Source organism: Myripristis murdjan, chromosome 16 (genome assembly GCF_902150065.1).
Source record: "Myripristis murdjan chromosome 16, fMyrMur1.1, whole genome shotgun sequence".
NCBI lineage: Eukaryota > Metazoa > Chordata > Actinopteri > Holocentriformes > Holocentridae > Myripristis > Myripristis murdjan.
The window spans coordinates 23967930-23989160 of record NC_043995.1 but is presented as its reverse complement, the minus strand read 5'-3'; the positions used below and the strand labels follow the sequence as shown (position 1 = coordinate 23989160).

The following is a 21231-nucleotide window of genomic DNA, read 5'->3' as shown; positions in this document are numbered from 1 at the left end:
CTTATGTTTCCGTCCTCTCAGTAAGATCCAGTTTGGGTCGGCTCTGTCCACAACAAAGGGGACAAGTGAGACATCCATCTTATCGTGGTGAGGTGTCAGCTGGCCGGACTTTTATGGCTATGGGAAAGGACAGTGCAGATGGTAAAGTCATATCACGCGTCTTACAGCAAAATATCGTCAATTTACGGGGTGGGAAAGTTGGATGTGAACGGATGTGCCAAAATGGACTGACATCAAACCCGAAAATATAATGATCGTAAACACCAGACGCATTTGACAGCGATACAAGTGTTGAATGATTTACAATTGCTGTGCTGAAAAAAAAAAAAACAACAAAAAAACAACCTAGCAATTATGTACTAAGAATTTATGTGCCTATGTATCATGTAGAAAGATTGAACTAATCATTCAACTCTTTACCAGTAGGAAATCTTTCTCCTTTCAAAACTGAGAAAAAATGTAATTAATGGTGTCCACTAAAATATTCTTCCGGTAGCAGGATCCTCCTCCTTCTCTCCTCTCTCTCTTTTGAAGTTGACCTTTTGTACCTCCTTGTTCTTTGCACATATGCAGCAGCTCATATAAAAAGTCCAGCGGTAAAGTACCGGTGCTTTGTAATGGGTGGAGTGGGTGCCAGGGTTATAGGATGGTATGAAAGTGAACGAGTAGACACTGAATTTGGGATTAATGCGGGATTTTGCACAGGCTCACACCGCTGTAACTGAGCAGGAAAAAGCAAATCTCAGTTTAGCCATGTGCTTTCACTAGCACTGACACTTTTGTCGGCACGGTTTTAGGGGGGATTTGGATGTTTGAATGTCGGTTTTGTGCAAGACAAAAAAGAACTCCTGTGTTCTGAACAATCCTAGCTTTATTCTGAAACAATTATCCCTGAAATTACTTGCTCTGTGCCATAGAGATGGATATTAGAATAATAATGCTGCTAACGGCATGTTTGAGACGAGTCATGGATCTTCCCAGAAGATAACAAGAACCAGATGGACAATATCAGGCTAATATAAGGCAAAAGCAGTCAGGAACCGGCCCAGCAATCATAGTGGTTTGTCTTGGGTCATGCCATTATTCATTCTCCTCTAAAGTACAGTCCAAATTAAAATTACATCTAATAAAAGTCATTCTCTTCCCTGATTCATCAAACTGAACTTATTGTGGCCTTCATACAGTGGAAAGGGAATACTGGGTTACCTAAATTTAGTATGAAATTAAGTTCAAACGAAGCTGATTATCCAGTGAACGTGGCTGATCGGTTATGTGCAATCTCTGTTAATATGCCATATTTAAACCCTGGTATTGATGTGTATGCACAGGAAGGTGTAAAGACAATACTAATACTGAACAAAGGGCTGTGTTGTATGTATTTGATGCATTGAATCTTGAGCTAACCAATTAAGAGTTGCATAATAAATAATAATAAAAAAAAAAAATAGTAATAATAATACAAGAAGGCAGGGCAGATGCTTCTCTAAAGTCCTCTGCAGTTGGGCCACCCCGGGGGATTTTAAGTGCAGTCATTAGAGGTAATGGTGAGGGTCGACATGTCCTGACCTGTCAGCGAGGGGACAGACAGTTCGAACAGGTGGCAAGAATATACAGTAGGGGAGCAAGACCTCTTTTATCCGGGCACAGAGGGAGAAAGTAGTGTCAGGGGGATTATCCAAAATAACCCGGCTGGTGTCTGGACAGTGCTGTTGTAATGGATGGGTAACAGGGTAGGAGAAGAGGGATAGCAATGGGTCATATGGCATAGGTACTGAGGCCACGACCACTGCATTCAAGGCTTTACTTTGAACATGGTCAGTGTCAGGTTTACGAGTTGTTTTGCACAGTTACACAAAGCTATAAATGCACCACATAAATATTCAGTTATTACACGACTATTTAAAGTATGTGCCCTATAATACTTTTAAAGTTAAGGCATGATGTTATTTTAATCTTTGTGGTGAGGAAAGACAATAAAAATATCAGAAATATAAGAAAAAAGCTGTACCTGTATGGTGACAATAACATGAAAATGATTCATCATTTTACTCCAAAATGTGCTCAGTAACTTGTGGCACAATGAAAGCAGCCCATGCATAAAATGAGAGATAAAAAAAAAAAAAAAAAAAAAAAAGCTTGATACCCAAGCTGGCTAAATCACAAGGAGATGTATTTCTTTTACTGACTCTATTGAATACCAATAAGCCTGGGTGCATTTTACTGTACTGTATTTATGGAAGATCAGTGCAAAAATTATTAAGTGTACCTGTTTGCCAGAGATATTAGTCTACGTTATTTGAGACCCTTTATTCTCAGGATAGGAATTTACAAGCATGCAGCTTCCTGCTTCATCTATTCAACACTGAAACCACTTTGCAATTTCTGATCTCCACTTTGCCTATGTAAACAGCCCAGTGTACTGTGCTGTATCAATTTCCTGGCAATCATATGAGTTAATCAAATGAGTGCCTTGAAGGCTCATCCAGGATCTTTTAGTGGCATGTGGTTGCAGAATCGTTGTGGTTGCATGACTGAATGTATTTGCCAAGCTGTATAAGTTGAACTGTATATGTTTATGCTGCAGTATGTCTGGAAACATAGAGATCTACAGTACAGTAGTATTTTTTTTTTTATAGTTTACAATATTATTTTAAGGATTCTTGTAACATGACTTTTAAGTTTTTACAAGTTATGAGATATCATTATTTTGCTCAATGTCCATGAAGTAATATAATACATAGCCTTACATGTAATTTAGCTATACCAATAAAAACTGCAAGGACCCAGCAATAAGCACATATTGTACTGAAACTATTGAAAAGTAGTGGATGAGTTGCACTGGCAGCTCACTTGTTTAATAAGTTACAAACCATCAGCCTGAGAAGTTTGTCACATGTCATTGTTCACTCTCTCTCCCAGTCAGTCCCATCTCTTTTCACTGTAGACAAATGGGAAATACACAGAAATAACCTGCAAAATGAGAAGTGCAGCAGATTTTTATCTCACATGACCTTTCTGATCACAGTAATGCTATAGTCACTAAAGTTTTCTGGTGAATAAGCATTGTACCGTTCAGATGTTTTATTTTTTCCCAGCTTCGTTGCCTTTGGTAGATCTGCAAGTCTGATGAGGAGCTAAGGATTGAAACAGCACATCTCTTCTTTTTTTCTTTTTTTTATATTGCTGCTTCAGTCCTGCTCTTATGTTCAATACTGGATGTATGAGCTTTTTCTGCAACCATTTTTTTTTTTTTAATAAAAAGTTTTCAGGACAACACAGTAACCAGCAACTGTCTGCACAGGGGAGTTATACAAAATAACATAAGGACATTTATTTTATTTTCATTTATTTTCTCTCAACTTTGACTGTCATAAGTCCAATACACTAATCATATTTAGTGCTGCTTTTCACTGTGCAACACATGCACTGTAAATAAATTATCAGTCTATAAATAAAGTCTGGTCTGTGCCTGGTCTGCTGTAACATGCAAAGCAGTGTCCATTGGGAAGTTTGTACTGATGCAGTCCAGGACAAATGTGTGTGTTTTGTAGACAGTATGTCTATGCTAGAGCCAGTGGTTGACCAGCAAGCCGATGAATGCTATGCCATGTTGCCATTTAAATGTATTACTCATGTTGGGTTTGATGTATGCATAGAAAAGTGCCATTAGATGTCTGGTATCAGCACATTCAATAAAAATGTTTCCAGTAGAACTGCCAAAGAGAAGTGTGTCTGCTTTCTGTAGAGTGAGGCTTTGCACACAGTAGCCAACAAAGTGAACCAACAAGGAGCCCCTGAACTGTGATGAACTCAGAGCAAATGGATACTGAAAACAGAGCACAGAAACTAAAGAAAAAAATAAGAAATCCCAGAATCCCAATTGCCACAACAAAAAAGATACACACCCTTTCTGTCACTGAACAAAAATGACTCATTAAAGTCCCAGTTAGAAAATGAATACTGACATGGCAGTCAAAATGAAACTGAAATATTATTAAAGGAATATTTCACTGGATAACATGGATGATTTATCGTGCACACAACCTCACACATATCCCCAAACTGGAAACAGTCTTCTACAGAGTCTTGCTTCGTTTGATTTGAGTTAGTTGAGATTTAAGGTTTTTGAATTTGTCCTCCATGTGATGTCATGTGGCATCTCTTGCTTCATAAAATAGAGCTCAGCGAAATGATGGAATAAAGTCCCAAGTAAGGGACACTGTTGTGATGTCAGCTCATAAATTACTTTCTCTCTACTGACAAGTCTTTTTGAAGAGCAATATCAACTCACATTTTTGAGACTTAAGTTGCCAGTATTTTGTAATCATATTTTGTACCTTTAAAACTGACTATCCTCATGCATGCTGTGGTGCAAAAGCCTCTGACACAGCATTTAGGTCATCTTGGGACAATGAAACTCTTCTCTGAATCCAATGAAGGAAAATAAAACTTCACAGCAGGTTTTACAGACTGTACTCGGGGATCGTGCGTCATATATCAATGCCAGCTGATAACTGTTATGCAACAAAAGACCAACATCAACTCCATATCCCACTGACAAACCTGGTCTAACCCTTATTCTCACTACAGCGAATCACCTTTTTTGGAAGTGGATGTACTAAAATGAGCCTCAAAACATAAGGATCAAAAAGACCAGACCCATTTGACAGCCACATGAGCTTTAAGGGAGTTGCAGCTGCTGTTTTGAAAAAGAACCTAGGATTTATGCTGCAAAAAGGGATTTTCTTATGTTTTCCTACATCTCACGTAGAAACACTAAACTAACCATTGAAACACATTAACAATGGGAAATATGCTTCTTATCAAAACCGAACAATAATCTGTCTGAGTCACTTTTGACTGATAGTAAATCAAATTGAAGTGACTTATCCCATGCCAGTTGATATCAGTTATGTAAGAAAAGTTCAACATATTGGCAAATCAATAGGCTATGTTGCAGTGAATAGCCCTTCTGGGAATTAAATCATAGATATTATAATAATAACCCACGGCAACCAACAGAATAAACCCTCAAACCTCTCATTTCGCAGCTATAATGTCCAGAAATATACCATAAAGAATTAGGGGATTTAAAAAAAAACACCACAGAAACACTATAACCCCCTATAGGAATATCACAGGGATATTATACTCATTATCATAACCAACTTGGCAACCTGTTATTAACCGGCAGAGAGCCAATCCTAACATCCGAATTCTATATTTTCTTTAACACATGGATCTAGTTAGTGAGGCTGGAGCGTACTCCCGCCCTCTGTACCGAAACGTGTTTTGACAGACAGTAGTGGTGAACGAGGAAGGAAATATGAAGCCGCTGGCTGCACCGAGTAGTCACACCCCTCACCAAACGCTCCAGCCGACACACACACTCGCCATCAGCGGGACACACAGCCCAGCACCGTGGACCGGGGAGACACTCTCCTGGAGCCGTTCCTGCGATATTCTTGTCCTGTGCTGCATGAATGCACCGCGACATTTCTGTACGTCAACGCCGACAGGTAGGCTTCTTTATTCTATATTTTTTTACTTTATCTATCTATTTGTTTATTTATTTTATTGGATCTCGAAATATAAAACACCCTACTTAAGTGGCAGCAACGCTGAGAACCGGTCTTGCAGCAGGTCAGCCAACAGGGAAGCTGAGCAGCATGTGATCTCTGAGGCTTCAATTCATTCAACCTTGAGTCTCTGGATCTAATAGCCTATGATTTGATAGGAGAGAAAAAAAAAAATAATAATAATAATTATAACCCCAAATTAGTCGGGACAAGTGGAATAATGACTGGCAAAATGCCAATATGTGGTTAGTTTGATGAAGGACAATATTTACCCCTTTATGTTTCCCCTGGTGGCTTACAAATGAATTAATGCCATTTTTGGTTTATCCTTAGCTCTCCATTATAAAGATGTAAAGATCCATAATGACACTGATAAAAACAAGATCATCCAGATATTCAAAAGTCAAAAGTAACTTAGGACATTTGGTGTACTGCTGATTTTAAGTATTTATAGTATTCCATATTGTGAAATACTGTATTTGTGAGGAAAATATAACATTACTTTTTACTTCACTGCTGTTTGATGGGTGGTGGATACTATGCAGAATGAAGTTTTACATACATAACATTTGATAAGCCTATAAATTATGATACAGTGTGCCTTTGCTTTTATACCAAAGTGCATGTTCTTGCCAGTACTTTTACTCAAATTAAATTTTGAATGCAAGACTTGTACTTAGAATTGAATTTTTTTCCATTGTGGCATTGCTACTTTTACTTTAGCAAAGGATTTGTGTATTTTTACACTACGGATCATATTCTGATCATATCTAACTGCTACTAATGAGGGGGCTTTAGAGGGATACGCTAACCCATCTAGAACATCATTTGTGGCAGGTCAGGCTTTGATATTGCTTACATCAGACATAGTGTGTGTCTGGCTGATGTCATTTGATCGCGCTTAGTTAAAATATCTGTGAAGTAAGAGTTGGATAATTCACCGGGAGCTCAGCAATAATGGTCATGTACACTTGACTTGGCACAGGTCCTGAATGCCTGTCAGCGTTTAGGCCTTGAGTAGCGTACAACAGTGGTTTCCAATGTGGGGTCCGGGACCGCCAAGGATGCTTGAGACCATTCCAGTTCCCAGTAAAATGAGGAATGGTTTTTTAGTGAGGAAGTCAGCGCAATAAGAGAATGAACCATTGTGAATGAGGTATTGATCCAGTTATCTTCCCGCCTACAGCAGCAGAGGCAGGGCGTCAAGTCGTATCTAACAACCAATGGGGTCTCGTGGATGGGGTTTCCTTGGAACTCAGTCTTATCAAACTGAGCTCCGATGGTCTGATGTGAATAATTGATTGGGGTCCTTGAAGTATAACTGTGCCTTATCCTGTTGTCCTGGTGGCCTGCAGGATCTTGGTTGAGGTCGATCCTCTTTAACAAACACCTCCTGTCCTAAAGTACACACAAGTGACTGAATAGGTGTGACGCGTTCAGAGATATGTGCTGACACAATGCTTTACAAGGCATTATAAGACATTCACATTTAGTTCCACTATTTCTCACCTTGATAAGCCACCCTCTTTGTATATATTGATCATGGATTACGTTGAAGCAACCTGCCTTCCATCTGTACGCCCTTCAGCTGGTTTGCCCACACTATAAAGTCAAGATAGGTGGTTTCCAGCTATAATTATAAGGGTTTTTCCACTACCACTTCTGTTTATGTCATTTTCTTTCCACTTTCAAACTTAAGTTTATTTAGAGCCCCAAATCACTGTTTCATGCTAGCGCAATACTGTCATCTCTAGCACAGTATCACTCTTTTTGTGAAATAACTCTTCCCAATGTTAACTGGGCCTTCACAGGATTGATGAAAGCATAAGGAGAGCCTGACCAATAATAACAGCTGGCTGATACTACTGGCCCATATCAGCTCATCACAACATATTGACGTCAGTACATAAGTTTGCCAATATGCAAATGAAAGACAGCACAATTCACTGTAAAAAAACAAAAAAAACAAAAAAAAAAAAACACTCGATCATTTAAAAATAGTGTTACCATGAAATAGTGGACTGTGGATGTTTACAATACTTTGTGTAGTGTGTGAATTGGCAGAGTAGCGTGTCATAAAATTTAAGAAAGATTCAAGTACATACATTTATTAGGACTGTTTGCCAAATTTGAGGATTCCTTGCTATGAATGTGTGTTTTTATATGTAACACAAATATTGGCCGATATTTTGTTATCGGATGTTTTTTACATGATAATCTAGCATCCATTGGTCTCATAATCAAAATGAATGAGCACCGTTGTCCAGTTGAAAGTGAAGATGTGATGCAAGACAACATGAATTACTGCTGTGCACACTGTGGAAAGTCAGAACTATAGATTGCGGTTTGCCAGGCTGTTCACAGCTGACCAAAATAGAGAGGACCTTCAGCTCCTGATAGAAGCCGAGCTTTACAAACGTGGTGTGTTGACAGTAAGCTGAGAAGCATGTCAGTGCGAGGATGCTTCAGTGATGCTCTATTGTGAGCCATTTTCAGACAGAAGAAGCCCTTTATGCCACATGGCGTGGATCTGTCCACAGGCGCAGATCCCAAAGGAACTAGGCCTTCCTCTCTCAGAATAGGGTGATACTGATACACCATTGTTGGCAAAAAGTTATTTGCTGCTGGGATCATGTTATCATTTAGCCTGCAGTCAAGTTCAGTAATGAGCTGAATGGTTTTCTAATGTGTCATTGTGGGGGATTAGTGTTACAGTAAAACCTCTTCATAAAGTTTGCCAATCTGTTTTTGCATGTGATAGCAAAGCTGTAGGAAGTCCCTTGAAGACAAACATATGTCAGCTAATAAAAAAAAAACATATGACATACCGTAACTGCCAGTGAAGCAGGCTAGCTAGAAGCAGTTGTTTTTCATTTAATAAGCCAAGTAGGAAGACACAGAGTTTATCTTATCTAAAATAGCGCTGTCAGCGGCTTGGCCATCCGTGACGTGCTTTAATATGTGGAGTGTCTTGAGGGCAAACTCTGACATGGATGCCCGCGTTGCACTAAGCAATGACTGCGTCGAAGACAGTTGCTGTGGCTTTTCTGAGGAAGAAGGGGCGGGGGTGGGGGTGGTCCCAGGGGCATGTATAGATAGCAAATGTGATTCCAGCTGCCACTGTGGCATCCCAGTCTTAATGATAGGGCAGTTGATTGAGTGGACTGTTTCTGCTCATACTCTCTGAGCTATATCAAGTTGCCCGACCGTTGTTGATCATAGCTACTTTTGCGGTTACATTTGAAATAAACAGGTGATGGGGATTGTACAGCTGTTGCTCTGTGTGCCAAGGGGCAGTGTGTGTGTCATGTGCGTGTGTGTTCCTGTACTTTTATCCTTGAGAGAACCGGTTTGTGTTTTAGATCTTCAGAGTGAAGATGGCCGGTCCATTTGCCCAAGGTGCTAATTAAGGATCATCTTGGTTTAAAGCAGATTAAGTTTCAGGTTAGATTAAGGTTAGGATTCGGGTTCATGTTTAAGGCTAGAGTGAGGTTTAGGTTTGGGTCGGGATCCGGATCAAGACTGGCCGTGTTATGGTGAGGGTTAACTTTAGGAGGAACAAATGTAGTCAAGGATTTATAGGAAGAAAAATGTGTACGTGTGCTTGTGTGTGTGAGAGAGGAACTGCATTTGTGTGTGTGCAAATTCAGTGGTGAATGAATAACAAGCTTACCGCAGCCTTTTTGAGACACTAAAATGTCAGTGATTAGGCTGCAGACCACACGCTGTGAAGCAGACAGCTGCAGCTGGTTATCGATGTTCAGATCGCAGCCATTGAAACAGATCCCATCAGCCCCTTTTACCAGCGCTTATTGGTTATTATGTTAAATATGGAGGCAAGTGTTTTTTTTTTTTTTTTTATTGTTTTCACTTCCGTAAAATTAATTAAAATAGAGGAATTGCACTCTCCGTTAATAGTGTCCTTTGTGAAATGAGTTCATAATTCAGTCAGAATATTATAATAACCATAGTTTGGCCATGCTGTCAGCCCAGTTTTGTGTCATTTTGTTTTGTAAACAGTTTCTGCCAATAGTGTCTCAAGAGTTTCCAGGAATGTATTTTCAGCCATATGGAGCTGACTAAAATGCTGTATTGTTGGATTTGGTAAGTTTTTCAAGAATTGTGTACAAACCATGTCATTTGGTATTCAAAGACAAGCCAGAAGAGGTTGTCATAATCTCAGCGTTTATTTACTTTACTCAATTGCCACACGCTGGAAAAGGGCACATTTAAATGCCATTCTTAAAATGTGCACAGCATGCAAAAATGTCTTTCTCTCTAGGCAGGGCCTTCAGGAAATTATACTCTGAATGCCAAAAACAACAAGCTGCCTGGTATGAGGAGAGTGGGGAGTTCATAGAGCAGGGGAAGACAGATCCATTTCAGTACTCTCCAAAATAGTAGCAAGGATACACACTGGGACCACCATGTGTGAGTGTGCACAGTTTTTGAAATCCCTATCATGTACAGTCTGCAATTTCCTTCTTGCAAAGTCCCTGAAGATGCCTCTTGAAATGAAGGATCAATTATTTGATCCCTGGCATTTACTGTGCCCTGAGGATCATCTGTCACAGAGAGCGCCTTGTGGATGGTGGAAAAGACTTGATGCCTCATCTCTAGAATCGTATTAATAATTCTGGGAATCTAAGAGGAAAGCCCTTGAGGAGTCAGATCTAATATCTTCATGTAAAAAAAAAAAAAAGTGTGTTGAGAGCTATATGCAAAGATAATGCAATCCAGAGTGGGCGTCTTTACCAGAACGAGTGGTAGAGCAGTACGTCCACAGGAGATCATTAACCATGAGCAAATGTTGATATGGTGAGGAAGCCATAGGGGAAATGAACTATTTTGTCCATTTAGCCAGTGAGATAATATTGACTGACTTGTTGTAATTCTCTTTGGACTATGCTTGGTTTCAAAGTTCATAATCTGACCCATAATCTGACTCAAAGAAAAGTGAGTGTTAAAAACATATAGCCCATTATAAGTACATCTCCCATTACTTCCTCAAAGCATATTCATGTAGCCATTCCTCCTATATTTAACTCTCTAGTTCTCACATTCATGCTGCTTGAGCAAGGTGGCTTTCAAAGGTTGCATCTACAGGAAGCGTCCTCTCCATATAGATGTATAGGCCAGTTATTTTGAGCAATGGAGGGAAAAAGAAATATTGTTTTAATAATCAATGTGTTTTCCACCTCAAGTGAAAACTGTTGTCTTACTGGCAACTGTGTCTTTGCATTAGTGTACTATAGTTGGCTCCAATGAACTTCGTTTCTAGGCAAATGACTGTGGCTGAATAAGGATGCACCTGCAGCGTAGCGACAGATGGCCGCTTCCGTTTTGACAGGTGTCTTGTTCAAGTGCATCTCGAAAGCTGCATCACTATCAGATGTATTGTTTTCACAGGTTTTTGATTCTCAGCTTATCTTCAATTTCTTTTTCCTCTGCACCGTTTGTGAATATTCAATCAGACGCCTTCTCGTCTTGTTTTGCTACCATTGTTCTGGAACTGCGACTGATTTCGCATTTGTTTTCCATGTGTCGTGCTCCTTCTTTGCTGTCTCTTGCAAATTGTTTCCAGTGAGCTGATATTTCAAATACTTTCTGAAATCCTAACTCTGATGCTCAAATCTTTGTCTGACAGTTTGAGGTGGGCTGGCTGCAGTGATGTCCAAATCCACAAAACCAGCCTCCAAGTCGTGGTCTCGCTCAAGGTCCCGGTCCAGATCCCGCTCCACCTCTCGCTCCAGAAGTCACTCCAGATCAAGGTCCAGGAAGCATCGCTACAGGTAGACTGCATTTTCTCAACAAGTCTTGCACATGGCCACAATAAATTAGTGTGAGGTTTTGCATTCAGAATGCAGGCCATGTTGTTTTAAAGTCTTAATCAGCTTTAAAAAGTTTGCTTTTGCAGTTACAGTGTACCCTGAAGTGGATGTTAATGGGAAATCACAATGGGAATAAGCCCGATATGTCTGCAAGACAAAAAATATTTCCCTTGATGGGTGGAGGTGCTCCCATTCAGGCACTGCTATTTCTGTCCTGAGCCCTTGTGGATGAAAATCTCTTAAGTGCCTGCTGAATCGTGATGCCTGACAAACTGAAAAAACTAGGAATACTAACTGAGTCTTAACAGGTATTATACATGTAGGTGAAAAATGGCTTTGACCCACATGAGGCTTAAACTGTCTGTAAATGTCTTTGACCCAGCAAATCTTGTTTCCATGAAGAGAAGGGAAAGTCACTGCAAGCATAGAAAGACTCCCTTGTTATGACTCGTCTGGTGTTTTCATCCATACTCCATACAGTTTTTCCCATTCAGTTACTAATGTTTTGTGTTATTTTAGTTAAAATTAGATGTGCAAAGTGTTCAGCTTAGTGTAGAAATGTGTCAACAAACAGCTCAAGTTTCAGTTATGTCTTTGATTGGAAAACATGGGCTGAAAGGTAAGGCTTTATTGTGAGGGACAGATCTGTTGATTTTCTGCTCCATAAACCATGCCTTTCCTGTGCTTTACGAGTGTGGTGCCGGTATAGTCTGACGGGGCTGGTGCAGCATACAAATGGATTTGGGTCTTACCCAAAGTCTGGAGCACTTGATCCAGAGGACGTTGGTGTTGGAGGAAAAGTTCTGCAGGTGTTACTGCATTTGCTTCATTTAGACTGAATACTTGCTATGCAGGTTCGCCTACCAGTGCGGAGCGAACTGGGGGTGGGGGGAGGGGATATTTTTGCATCACCACCACACTAGACCATTTCCATATGACTAGTGTCATATGGAAATGTTTTATGAAGCTTTTGTATTGTTGTTTGCAATTTGCAGGGTCATCCGCTGGATATAATTTTGCGTATTTGCAAGGGAAAGTGTGGTTTCAGCATTTCACCACTGCTGTTGCTGTCTGATGGTAGGATGACCGTGGTGGCAGTGAGGTGGGATAGGATCTCACTTCCTGTGAGCGGCATACCATGCATTATGACTAACACACTGTAAAGGAGAAGAGCAATGGATGGAACCCATTAGTTTATACCACCTGCACCAGCTAGCACTGCTCATGTGCACATGGGTTTGTGGTTAGACACATACATGTGTGAATGCACACACATGCACACACACACACACACATACACACACTTTGTGTCTCCTGCGGAGAACATCCCTGAGGTCTGATATGGATCTAGTCAGATAATGGAAAACAGACAAAAGCAGGGGAGTTCAGAAGTGGAGATATTTCTTGATTTCTGATGTTGTGTCACTGTAACCTCACACAGTACTTTAACGGGTCACAGGGGAGGAGCCGCTTCTGGATCAGTAATTATCAAAACATTCAGTTTACTTCCTCTCTCAGTATGATGATTACTCAGCACATGGAGATACATTCATACACTTTAGTGCGTTTTGCTTAAAACTGATAGCACAGTAAGACACCTGAATATACAAACTAGTGTAATATAATTAATTTTGTCAGCACTCTGTACTGAAACTGTTTGTGTATTTGAGTAGAGCACACAATAATTTTTACATGAACCTCAAAATATGAATTTTGTCATCTATAAAAGCAGTAGTAGTAATCCAATGTGTCTTGCCCTTTTTTCACCAAGGTTTATAAACTGGCTGGCCAGCCTGAGTAATTGGCAAGCGCAGAGTGAAAGGATTCGAGTAGAAAATTTTTTCCCTTATGGCCCATGTGACTCCCCTTTCCACCGGGGCTGGCCATAAGAGATGCAGAGTCTGTAGCTCGCACAGTGAATGTGCAGTGCTGCTCGATGCACTGCCCTCTTTGATCACTCTCAATTCCAATGAAAAAACGCACTCGGTGAGTTCTCTTCATGTTGTTCAGCATGTTCATAAGGTTTTAGCTCGGAACATTTGCTCGTCATGTGGCTCTGGTTTGCTCTAGCAAAGAGTTTATTATGTAGCTTTAACATAGACTTTGTCTTTGTTGAAAATAATCAAATTTAATCTGATTTTCTTAATGTGCGTTTTTTTTTTTAAAAATGTTGGCAGTATTGCTTTTGTTTGCAATATCAGTTTAATGGGAAATAAACTGAGCAATTTTTACACATTGGCTATTGTAGAGATTGAAAAAAAAATAGAAACTAGTTTGATGCCTAGACTAAATTTGTCAAATTCATAATCCAAAAGATAACTGTGGCTTGTATGTTGTGAGTTTTGTCGTGAAATGTGGCCACACTATTGTTTCTGTAAAGGGAGCATGTCGGCTGATTAAAAACATGACTTAAACAACAGAATATATCATGGTTTGTCTGCAGACTTGTCCAAGGTTCATGAGAGAGTACATGGTTTTTAGTCAGAGGTGCGCTAGAGCCACCTTGTGGATGGGATTGACCTCGCAGTCTTGATCTGAGCTGACTGCTGTTGAGAAATGTTTTTCACCAGTGCTCTTTTTTGAGTGCAACATGGCAGTTAAACATTAACCAATTCCACCTGTTATATAGGAATGTTGCATGCAACTGCATTTCTGTGCACTGTGAGGTTTATGATACTGTGAGATTGCTTTACCAGCTGTTAACCCACAGCTTAGCTTCAGTTGGTTGTAAATTGTTAGGATGATTTTAAAGAAAACCATTCAGTTTAAATTCATTGTTAATTCATTGGAACTGTGTGTTTTATTTCTTATTTTTCAGCATCTTTGGTGCTAAATGGTCGCCGTTGTGCTGTTTTTGTGCTGCACTTCCCAGAGATCACTTGTCAGTCAAACAATGAGTCCAGCACTGTGATGTCTCTCGACTTGGACTTTCTGTTTATGAAGTTTGAGTGTCTGTGGGTAGTGCTCTTTTTTCTGTTCAGCCATGATGGCCTTACGTTTTATGCCAGCTACCCAGTTCTTCTATTTATTCCAAAACAAACTACTGATGCTGCTACCAAATGTAAAACACATCGCTGCCTGTGCGCCAGATGATTTTTCCCAGGAAAGATCCAGTTCCCATAAAAGCTTTCATGAAGTGGGTATAGGATGACTCAATGCTGTGTTATGAAAATTGGCCATGGAGAGTGGCAAAATTGACTTTCATTTTTATGAAAATGTCATATGTGAATCAGAGGTACTGCCATGGACTACCAGTATTGTGGAAATGATTTAATCATGTCATTTCACTCCCTTTACTTTCTTCAACAGCTCTAGGTCTCGGTCACGATCACGATCTCATTCTCCGTCTCATAACCGGGACAAGAAATATCCAAGGGGATACCAAAACAACCGCGAGTTCCGGGGCTACCACCGCGGCTTCCGGAGGCCCTACTACCTAAGGGGCCGTGGGCGGGGCTACTTCCCACGTGGACGGTACCAGCGTGGGGGTGGTGGTGGTGGCTACAACAATAACTTCCGATCCAACTGGAAGAACCACAGACAGCATCCACAACAACAGCACCAGCAACAGCAGCAGCAGCAAAACCAAAACCATTTGCGAGAACGCTCGCCCAGCCCCAGGAAACGCTCGGGAAGCCCTGTCCCTTACAGCCACTCTCAGCAGTATGACCGCTCTGCTTCACCTGTATCCAGACACTCCCAACATTCTTCCTCATCCTCGCACTCCTCCTCTCCCAAATACAAGTCAGCCTTGGGGCTGGCTAAACTGAACTCCAAAGATGTGAAAGAGGAGCAGTCAGCCTCCAAGGAGGTCCAGGGAGGAGGAGGAGGAGGAGGAGATGGGGAGTCAGAGCTCACGGAGGTGTCAGCAGGAGGTGTCAAAGAAGGCTCAGCTGGCGGAAAACCTGCAGGGAACTGGCAGTGCCTAACAGATTACAACAACAGTCCTGTGGCATGCTCAGCTGTTAATGCAGGTCAAAACACCCAAACTAATAATCAGTCTAGTCCGTCCCTTAAAAACACCATCGACGTCAGCAATGGTTCCCCCTCTTGGCAGATTGTGGGTAGCTCATCCTCTACCAAAAACCCCTCAGAGGAAAGCCCCACATCTATGCTTTCCAGTTTGGGCTTCTTCTCCAAAGAAGACTTGGATGGAGATAAAGCAGCAATCTCCATTGCCTTCAAAAAGTAAGACTAATTTTATTCTCTCTCCTAGTTTAAATGCTAGTGTTTTAGCAAACTGTGCAAGGTTTTTAAATGTTTATTTCACATTTTGAAATAAATCTTAATTTAGCTCCTAATTGCTTTCACATGCATTGGTCTGGAGGGCTTTTATTTGCATCCAGGAGTCAGTGTTTTTTTATAGACCACACAATAATTTCCCCTTGGTATTTTTCCTTGGCTCTGCACCCTTTGGGGAGTCATGGTAGTCATAACAAACTAAAATAAGATGTAGAGAAATGAAAAGTGATATTTATTTTTCTGATCAGCACTGCTTTTCATTACCATCCCTTATGTCATTATTTTTATGCGTTTTCTTATTTGTGGAGGTCCATGAAGAAATCTTGTAAATAAAATTACTTTAAGTTTGATTCATGATGCTGTTTGTGAGATATCATGCTTTTCTTTGTTATTGTTTAGGTTTTTGGTGGAGCACAATAATAAGAAAGCAAAATCTGCTTTGGAAAATAGCAAGAACATGGAAGCAAATGATGTGGATGTGGCACAAGCGAAAGCAAATGGCAAGGTCTCTGCGGCTATCTCTGACTCAGTGTCAAGAAAATACAAAGAGGACTGTGATGGTGATGTGTCTTTGAACAGCTTTTTGAAAGCTTCTCCTTTTCTGTCCGCTGACGGGGAGGAAGAAGAGGAGATGACAATCAAACCCCATTCACCTCAGAAAGATTGGCACAATGGGGATGAGTGCTCCAAGCCAAAGAGCAAGGTCACTCGCTCAGCCCGTGAGCTATTTGAAGAGCGCTTTAGCAAGTGGGAGAGTTTGGCCTACCCACAGGTTGCTAAAAACAGTGACCTCGATGCCATGGCAGAAGAGATATACCTCAGCCGTAAGCAGGACAAAGCGGCTGCCATCGCTGCTGCCCTTACCAAGAGGGAGATGGCAGGAATGCTTGAGGATCTCTCCCCAGAGAGAGGTTGCAATGCCAGGAGGATGGCAAAATCTGCTTCTAGCCCGTCTCCTACACCACCAGCAAGGAGAAAGTCTGACAGGGAGATGTACAGGGCAGAGGACTCACCTCTCAAGGCCTCAAGGAAAAGGGAAGCAAAATTTAATGTTAGAATGGATTTTCTTGGTGATATCCTGACAAGGTGAGCATCAAACAATAATTTTTAAAGACTTTGTGGCTATAGCTTTCTCCCATGACCAACTAAGATAATGTTTTAAGCAGTATTTATAGTTATAATTTGAGAATATTCTGATTTCTGTACAAATTAACAGTACCACACTAGTTGAGATGGTAGTTGAGTAAAAACCCTTTTCTAATTTGAGTGTCATTCCATCCAATTAGTAGACATCATGCTTTTTGTTCTTGACCTATAAAATGAAAGAAGGTCAAGACATAAATGTCAAATTGTAATGTTTTATATATATTTTTGTATTATTTTTCAGCTCCTCAGATGTTTTGGCTGAAGAGCGCCAATTATCTCAGGATCTTGTGCAATCCTCAAAAAAGGATCAGGAGTTTCGCTCCATCTTTCAGCACGTTAAGAATACTCAGTTACAGAGGAGTCCCTCTGAGCTCTTTGCTCAACACATTGTAGCCATCGTTCACCACATTAAAGGTGAGCCCTCTCTGGTTCTTGCTCTTTTCAGACATTTTTAGCAACACGGTTCAGTCAAAGTAAAAGTAATCTATGTTTTTCAGAAATCAGGAAAGAATGTGTGTTTTCTTGCATAAATGTAGTTTTGGAATTATACTATATTTAGTTAAAAGGTCTCAGTGTCATGAAATTCATTCAAGACATACACAAGAAACTTTCACATCATCTGCAAATAGTGTTGGCAACTAACTAACATCACTGTTGGATGGAAAGATGACTTGAGTTAAAATAAAAAGTCGAACCCCCATTTAACTGAAAGACTTGTTCTCGCTGTTTACCTTTACAGCCCAGCACTTTCCACCCTCTGGAATGACTCTAAACGAGCGATTCGCCATGTACCAAAGACGAGCCGCCGAGAAGGAAATGATGAAGCCGAGAAAAAGTCCAGAGATACACAGGTAGAGTCGCCTATTGAGTGACCCTCTCACCCTCAGTGTGCTGTGGCTTCATCTCTTCTTTTAACAGCTTTCAGGTATTTCTCTCGCCTCTCCTACCTGAAAATCAACAGACTATCTTGGCTTATTTGTTTTCGTGCACAGTGGAGGTCAGGTTTTTTATTTATTTATTTATTTTTACTCTTTTTGTCTTTTTATTTATTTCAATTGTGTTTCTGCAATTCAATTTAGTTCAAATGTTCTTTTATTTTGCTTTGCCACCTGTACTGTGACTCCTGTGGATGTGCATTAAATTACCTTGTCATGAATGTGTTTCTTTCTTGTAGGAGAATTGATGTTTCACCGAGTGCTTTTAAGAAACACTCTCAACTTTTTGAGGCGATGAAAGGCTCTGAGGATGGCAGTTACAAGGTGACTGAACATTTTCAAGTATGAAGTATATTGGAAAACAAACAACAGCAAACGAGTGAGCCAGATGCCTTTAGACTGCATTCTCTTTAAGCCTGTGGCTTTCCTCGAAGGGAGATGCGTACAGTCTAAGAAAAGCAAATGCAAAATGAGGCACATTCAGTTTGTTGTGTGTTATATATGGCCTCCACATATGGTGAATTGGTTATACTGGTGGTACACGCCTGCCCAAGGCTATTGAATCAAATAATGTGAGGGGTCAGAAATGGAAGCTCCTGTGCCCAAGCTGTTCAAAGGACTCTAAGCAAATATAGTAAGTATTCTTTGAAAAATAAGGAACGGACATAACCAACAGCAAGCACTACATGCACCCGTGCTTATATTTACCTGCTCAACCATTTGAATGGAATTTCACAGTATTTCAGCTATTGATGCGCATGGAAACAGATACTCAAGCATTTCTGAATGAAAAGACCGCTACTACTGAAAAAAAAAAAAAAAAAAAAAAAAAGCAGTGTGAAAATTACACAACACAAATCAGCATGAATGGTCCCTAGTTTGTTGTGGTTCAACATTGTTTAGTGCACTGGAAAACTCATTCCAGGATGTCTTGTTTTTAGTTGTGCTTGTCAGTCTCCCACCTTGTCCATTAAACTGGCTGTTACCAGGTTGTTCCCTTTCCCCTTGGCCTCTCTCGTGTGTAGTTTACAGACCAGCTTGGCTGAGAGTGGACTGAGAGCGTCCCCATTGCTAACCCAAACTCTGTCCACGACATTGTGTTTTGTTTTGATTTGCTCAGGACGGTGGGGAAAAAATGAAGGGTGATTCAATGGACCTGCGTTTGGATATTGAACGGCGTAAAAGATACTCTGCCCATGAAAGAGATTATAATCAGGATGAGGGGAGAGATATGGGAGATTCCCCAGATTCTAGTACTGAGAGATCTGTGGAAAAGCCCTCCAAGCGCCACAAGAAATCAAAGTATGTGTGACTCTCCGGCATTTTTCATTGTTTCAGTTCCTTCGAATATTAATACTCCTCTACCTTGCACTATATACTCACCCGCTGTGTGTGCGGTGGTGCACCGTTTCTCCTTTTAGGAAAAGTAAGAAGAAACGGTCTCGCTCCAGTTCATCCTCCTCTTCCTCATCCTCTAACTCCCACAAGGAAGAAGATTTCCCCCTTGATAAATTAGATGCCAAAGATGTGGGCTTTAACAAAGCCCGATTGGGTCCGAGGGACTCGAGTGCATCTGTTGAGAGAGGAAGACCTCGTGGAGGATTTGTAAGTCAAACTCATGGCTTCTCATGGACTCCCTCTCCTCTGTGGACAAGCACAGTTTTGAGCGCTACCTTTATCATAAAGTTGTAGCTGTAATTAAAGTAATTTTTCTGCTCCATCTCAAAGATCGTGGTCCTTTTGGATCAAGGTGGCTTTGGGCCTTTTTAATTCCTTCTCTTTCCCTCAAATTGCAGCAATTCAGAATTCGAGGAAGGGCGTGGAACAGAGGGAATTATCAGGGAAATGGTTCACATAGTAACCCTGTGAACATACCAGTACACATGAAGAATGAGGACTGGGACCCGGAGTACACTCCTAAGAGCAAAAAATACTACTTGGTATGATGGATCTCATTTTTCATTTTTAAGGGACCAGTTCAACCAGAATCCAAAAAAAAGATGTTTTCCCACTCATCCGTAGAGCTATCCATCCAGGTAGTTTCTGTTTGATTTGGTGGGTTTTCCAGTCCGCCATGATCTTGGCTTGTGTCTCCCAAGTAAAATGGGGCTGGATGGGTGTTCTTTTGGGAACTTCCTTTCCAGCACAGCAAACTATATATCCACCCCAAAAGAGTACAATTTAGAGTTGGACAGATAGTTTGCCGGTGTTTCTTGGCAAGAAATATTTCCCAACAACACTGTGGTTTCAGCTCCACAAAACAATGCAGGGACAGGGACAGGACAGGGACATTGTGGCAGACTGGAAACTTCACTAAATCACATAGAAATCTGGATGTTTTTTTTTGGGTGAACTTTTCATTTAACCTTCGCTGTCCCTTTCCAGTGGAGTGCAAAATAGTAATTTTTGTCTTAACATGTATATGACTACTTTTCTCCATTTTTTCTTTTAGCATGATGACAGAGACAGGGAGGCAGAAGGAAAATGGCTGGATAACCGAGGCCGTGGACGGGGAAGCTTCCTGCGTGGCAGGGCACGGTTTACCATCCGCAGAGACAACGGCAAGAGCCCCAAATGGGCCCATGATAAGTTCAATGGGGAGCAAGGTGACGCACAGGAAGACGACGCCGAGCAGGACCATAAAGAGGGTGAAATCGATGGAGACGCAGAGAATACTTGAGCGGCGAAGCAGTTTGCTGAGAATCCTGATAATCCTCTGTATCATTATGGAATCCTGCTCGGTGATTTTATCCACCTTAAAGGATGGATACCTGGGAAATGAAAGGTTTTTGAGAATCAGCTGTTGTTGCGAATATTGAAAACCTTCACGCTGTCATTTCAGTGCACTCTCTTTGACTTGATACAACTGTTATCCATGCCATGGTACAACTTCGATCTAACAGAAGCACTGCTAAAAGGTGAACTGGTGTTTTTTTCAAATAATATACAGTCTAACAATACATCACCTGTCTTTTTTCCTTTATGGTAAATTCAGCCTTCTTTGAATTTTGGTAACATGTCCACTTTCATAATGGTGATGATTAAAAATAACCCCTTAATAGTGCTTGTGTATTTTGAAGTAGCAGGAGGAAATCCCATGCCGTAAATCACGGCAGTATGTGCCTTAGATATGTGCAAATTAAAAGTGGCTCATTATGAGTAGGTTACCTGGAAAACACTGCTGTAGTAATAAGTGCTGCATTAAAAAAAAAAAAAAAAATCACCATTAGATTGATGGGGGACATGATTATCTGATTATAGAAACCGAAATTAGTCATGTTACAGTAAACAATGTTATTTGATTTCATTGATGAATTCAGCTAATTCAGTGCCCTACCAATGACCCCGACCTTAACAATGGGACCAAACTGTAAGGGGTCAAAGGTTATGCTCTGCCGTCTTGCACTGTAAACACCCGACAGATTAACTAGATGGCAGCAAAGACTGTTAACTTAAGGGCAAATGTGTTTTCTTTTCCCTATTAACTACCTGAGGATT

At 40.7% G+C, this 21231-nt stretch overlaps 1 protein-coding gene across 3 annotated transcripts; it reads left to right on the top strand.

The window, feature by feature from the left end:
* Positions 1–5377: 5377 nt before the first annotated feature.
* thrap3a (thyroid hormone receptor associated protein 3a) lies at positions 5378–20953 on the top strand. Of its 3 annotated transcripts, XM_030073167.1 has the most exons (11): positions 5378–5519; positions 11227–11371; positions 14720–15598; positions 16052–16738; positions 17040–17212; positions 17538–17649; positions 17973–18057; positions 18854–19035; positions 19155–19338; positions 19530–19673; positions 20186–20953. In XM_030073167.1, the coding sequence occupies exons 2-11, from the start codon at positions 11250–11252 to the stop codon at positions 20411–20413; spliced, it is 2796 nt and encodes a 931-aa protein (XP_029929027.1). In that variant the 5' UTR covers positions 5378–5519; positions 11227–11249; the 3' UTR covers positions 20414–20953. The 3 variants fall into 3 exon arrangements, with proteins under 3 accessions (XP_029929027.1, XP_029929028.1, XP_029929029.1); XM_030073168.1 differs by lacking the exons at positions 5378–5519; positions 11227–11371 and adding an exon at positions 13253–13396; XM_030073169.1 differs by lacking the exons at positions 5378–5519; positions 11227–11371 and adding an exon at positions 14529–14546.
* Positions 20954–21231: the final 278 nt, after the last annotated feature.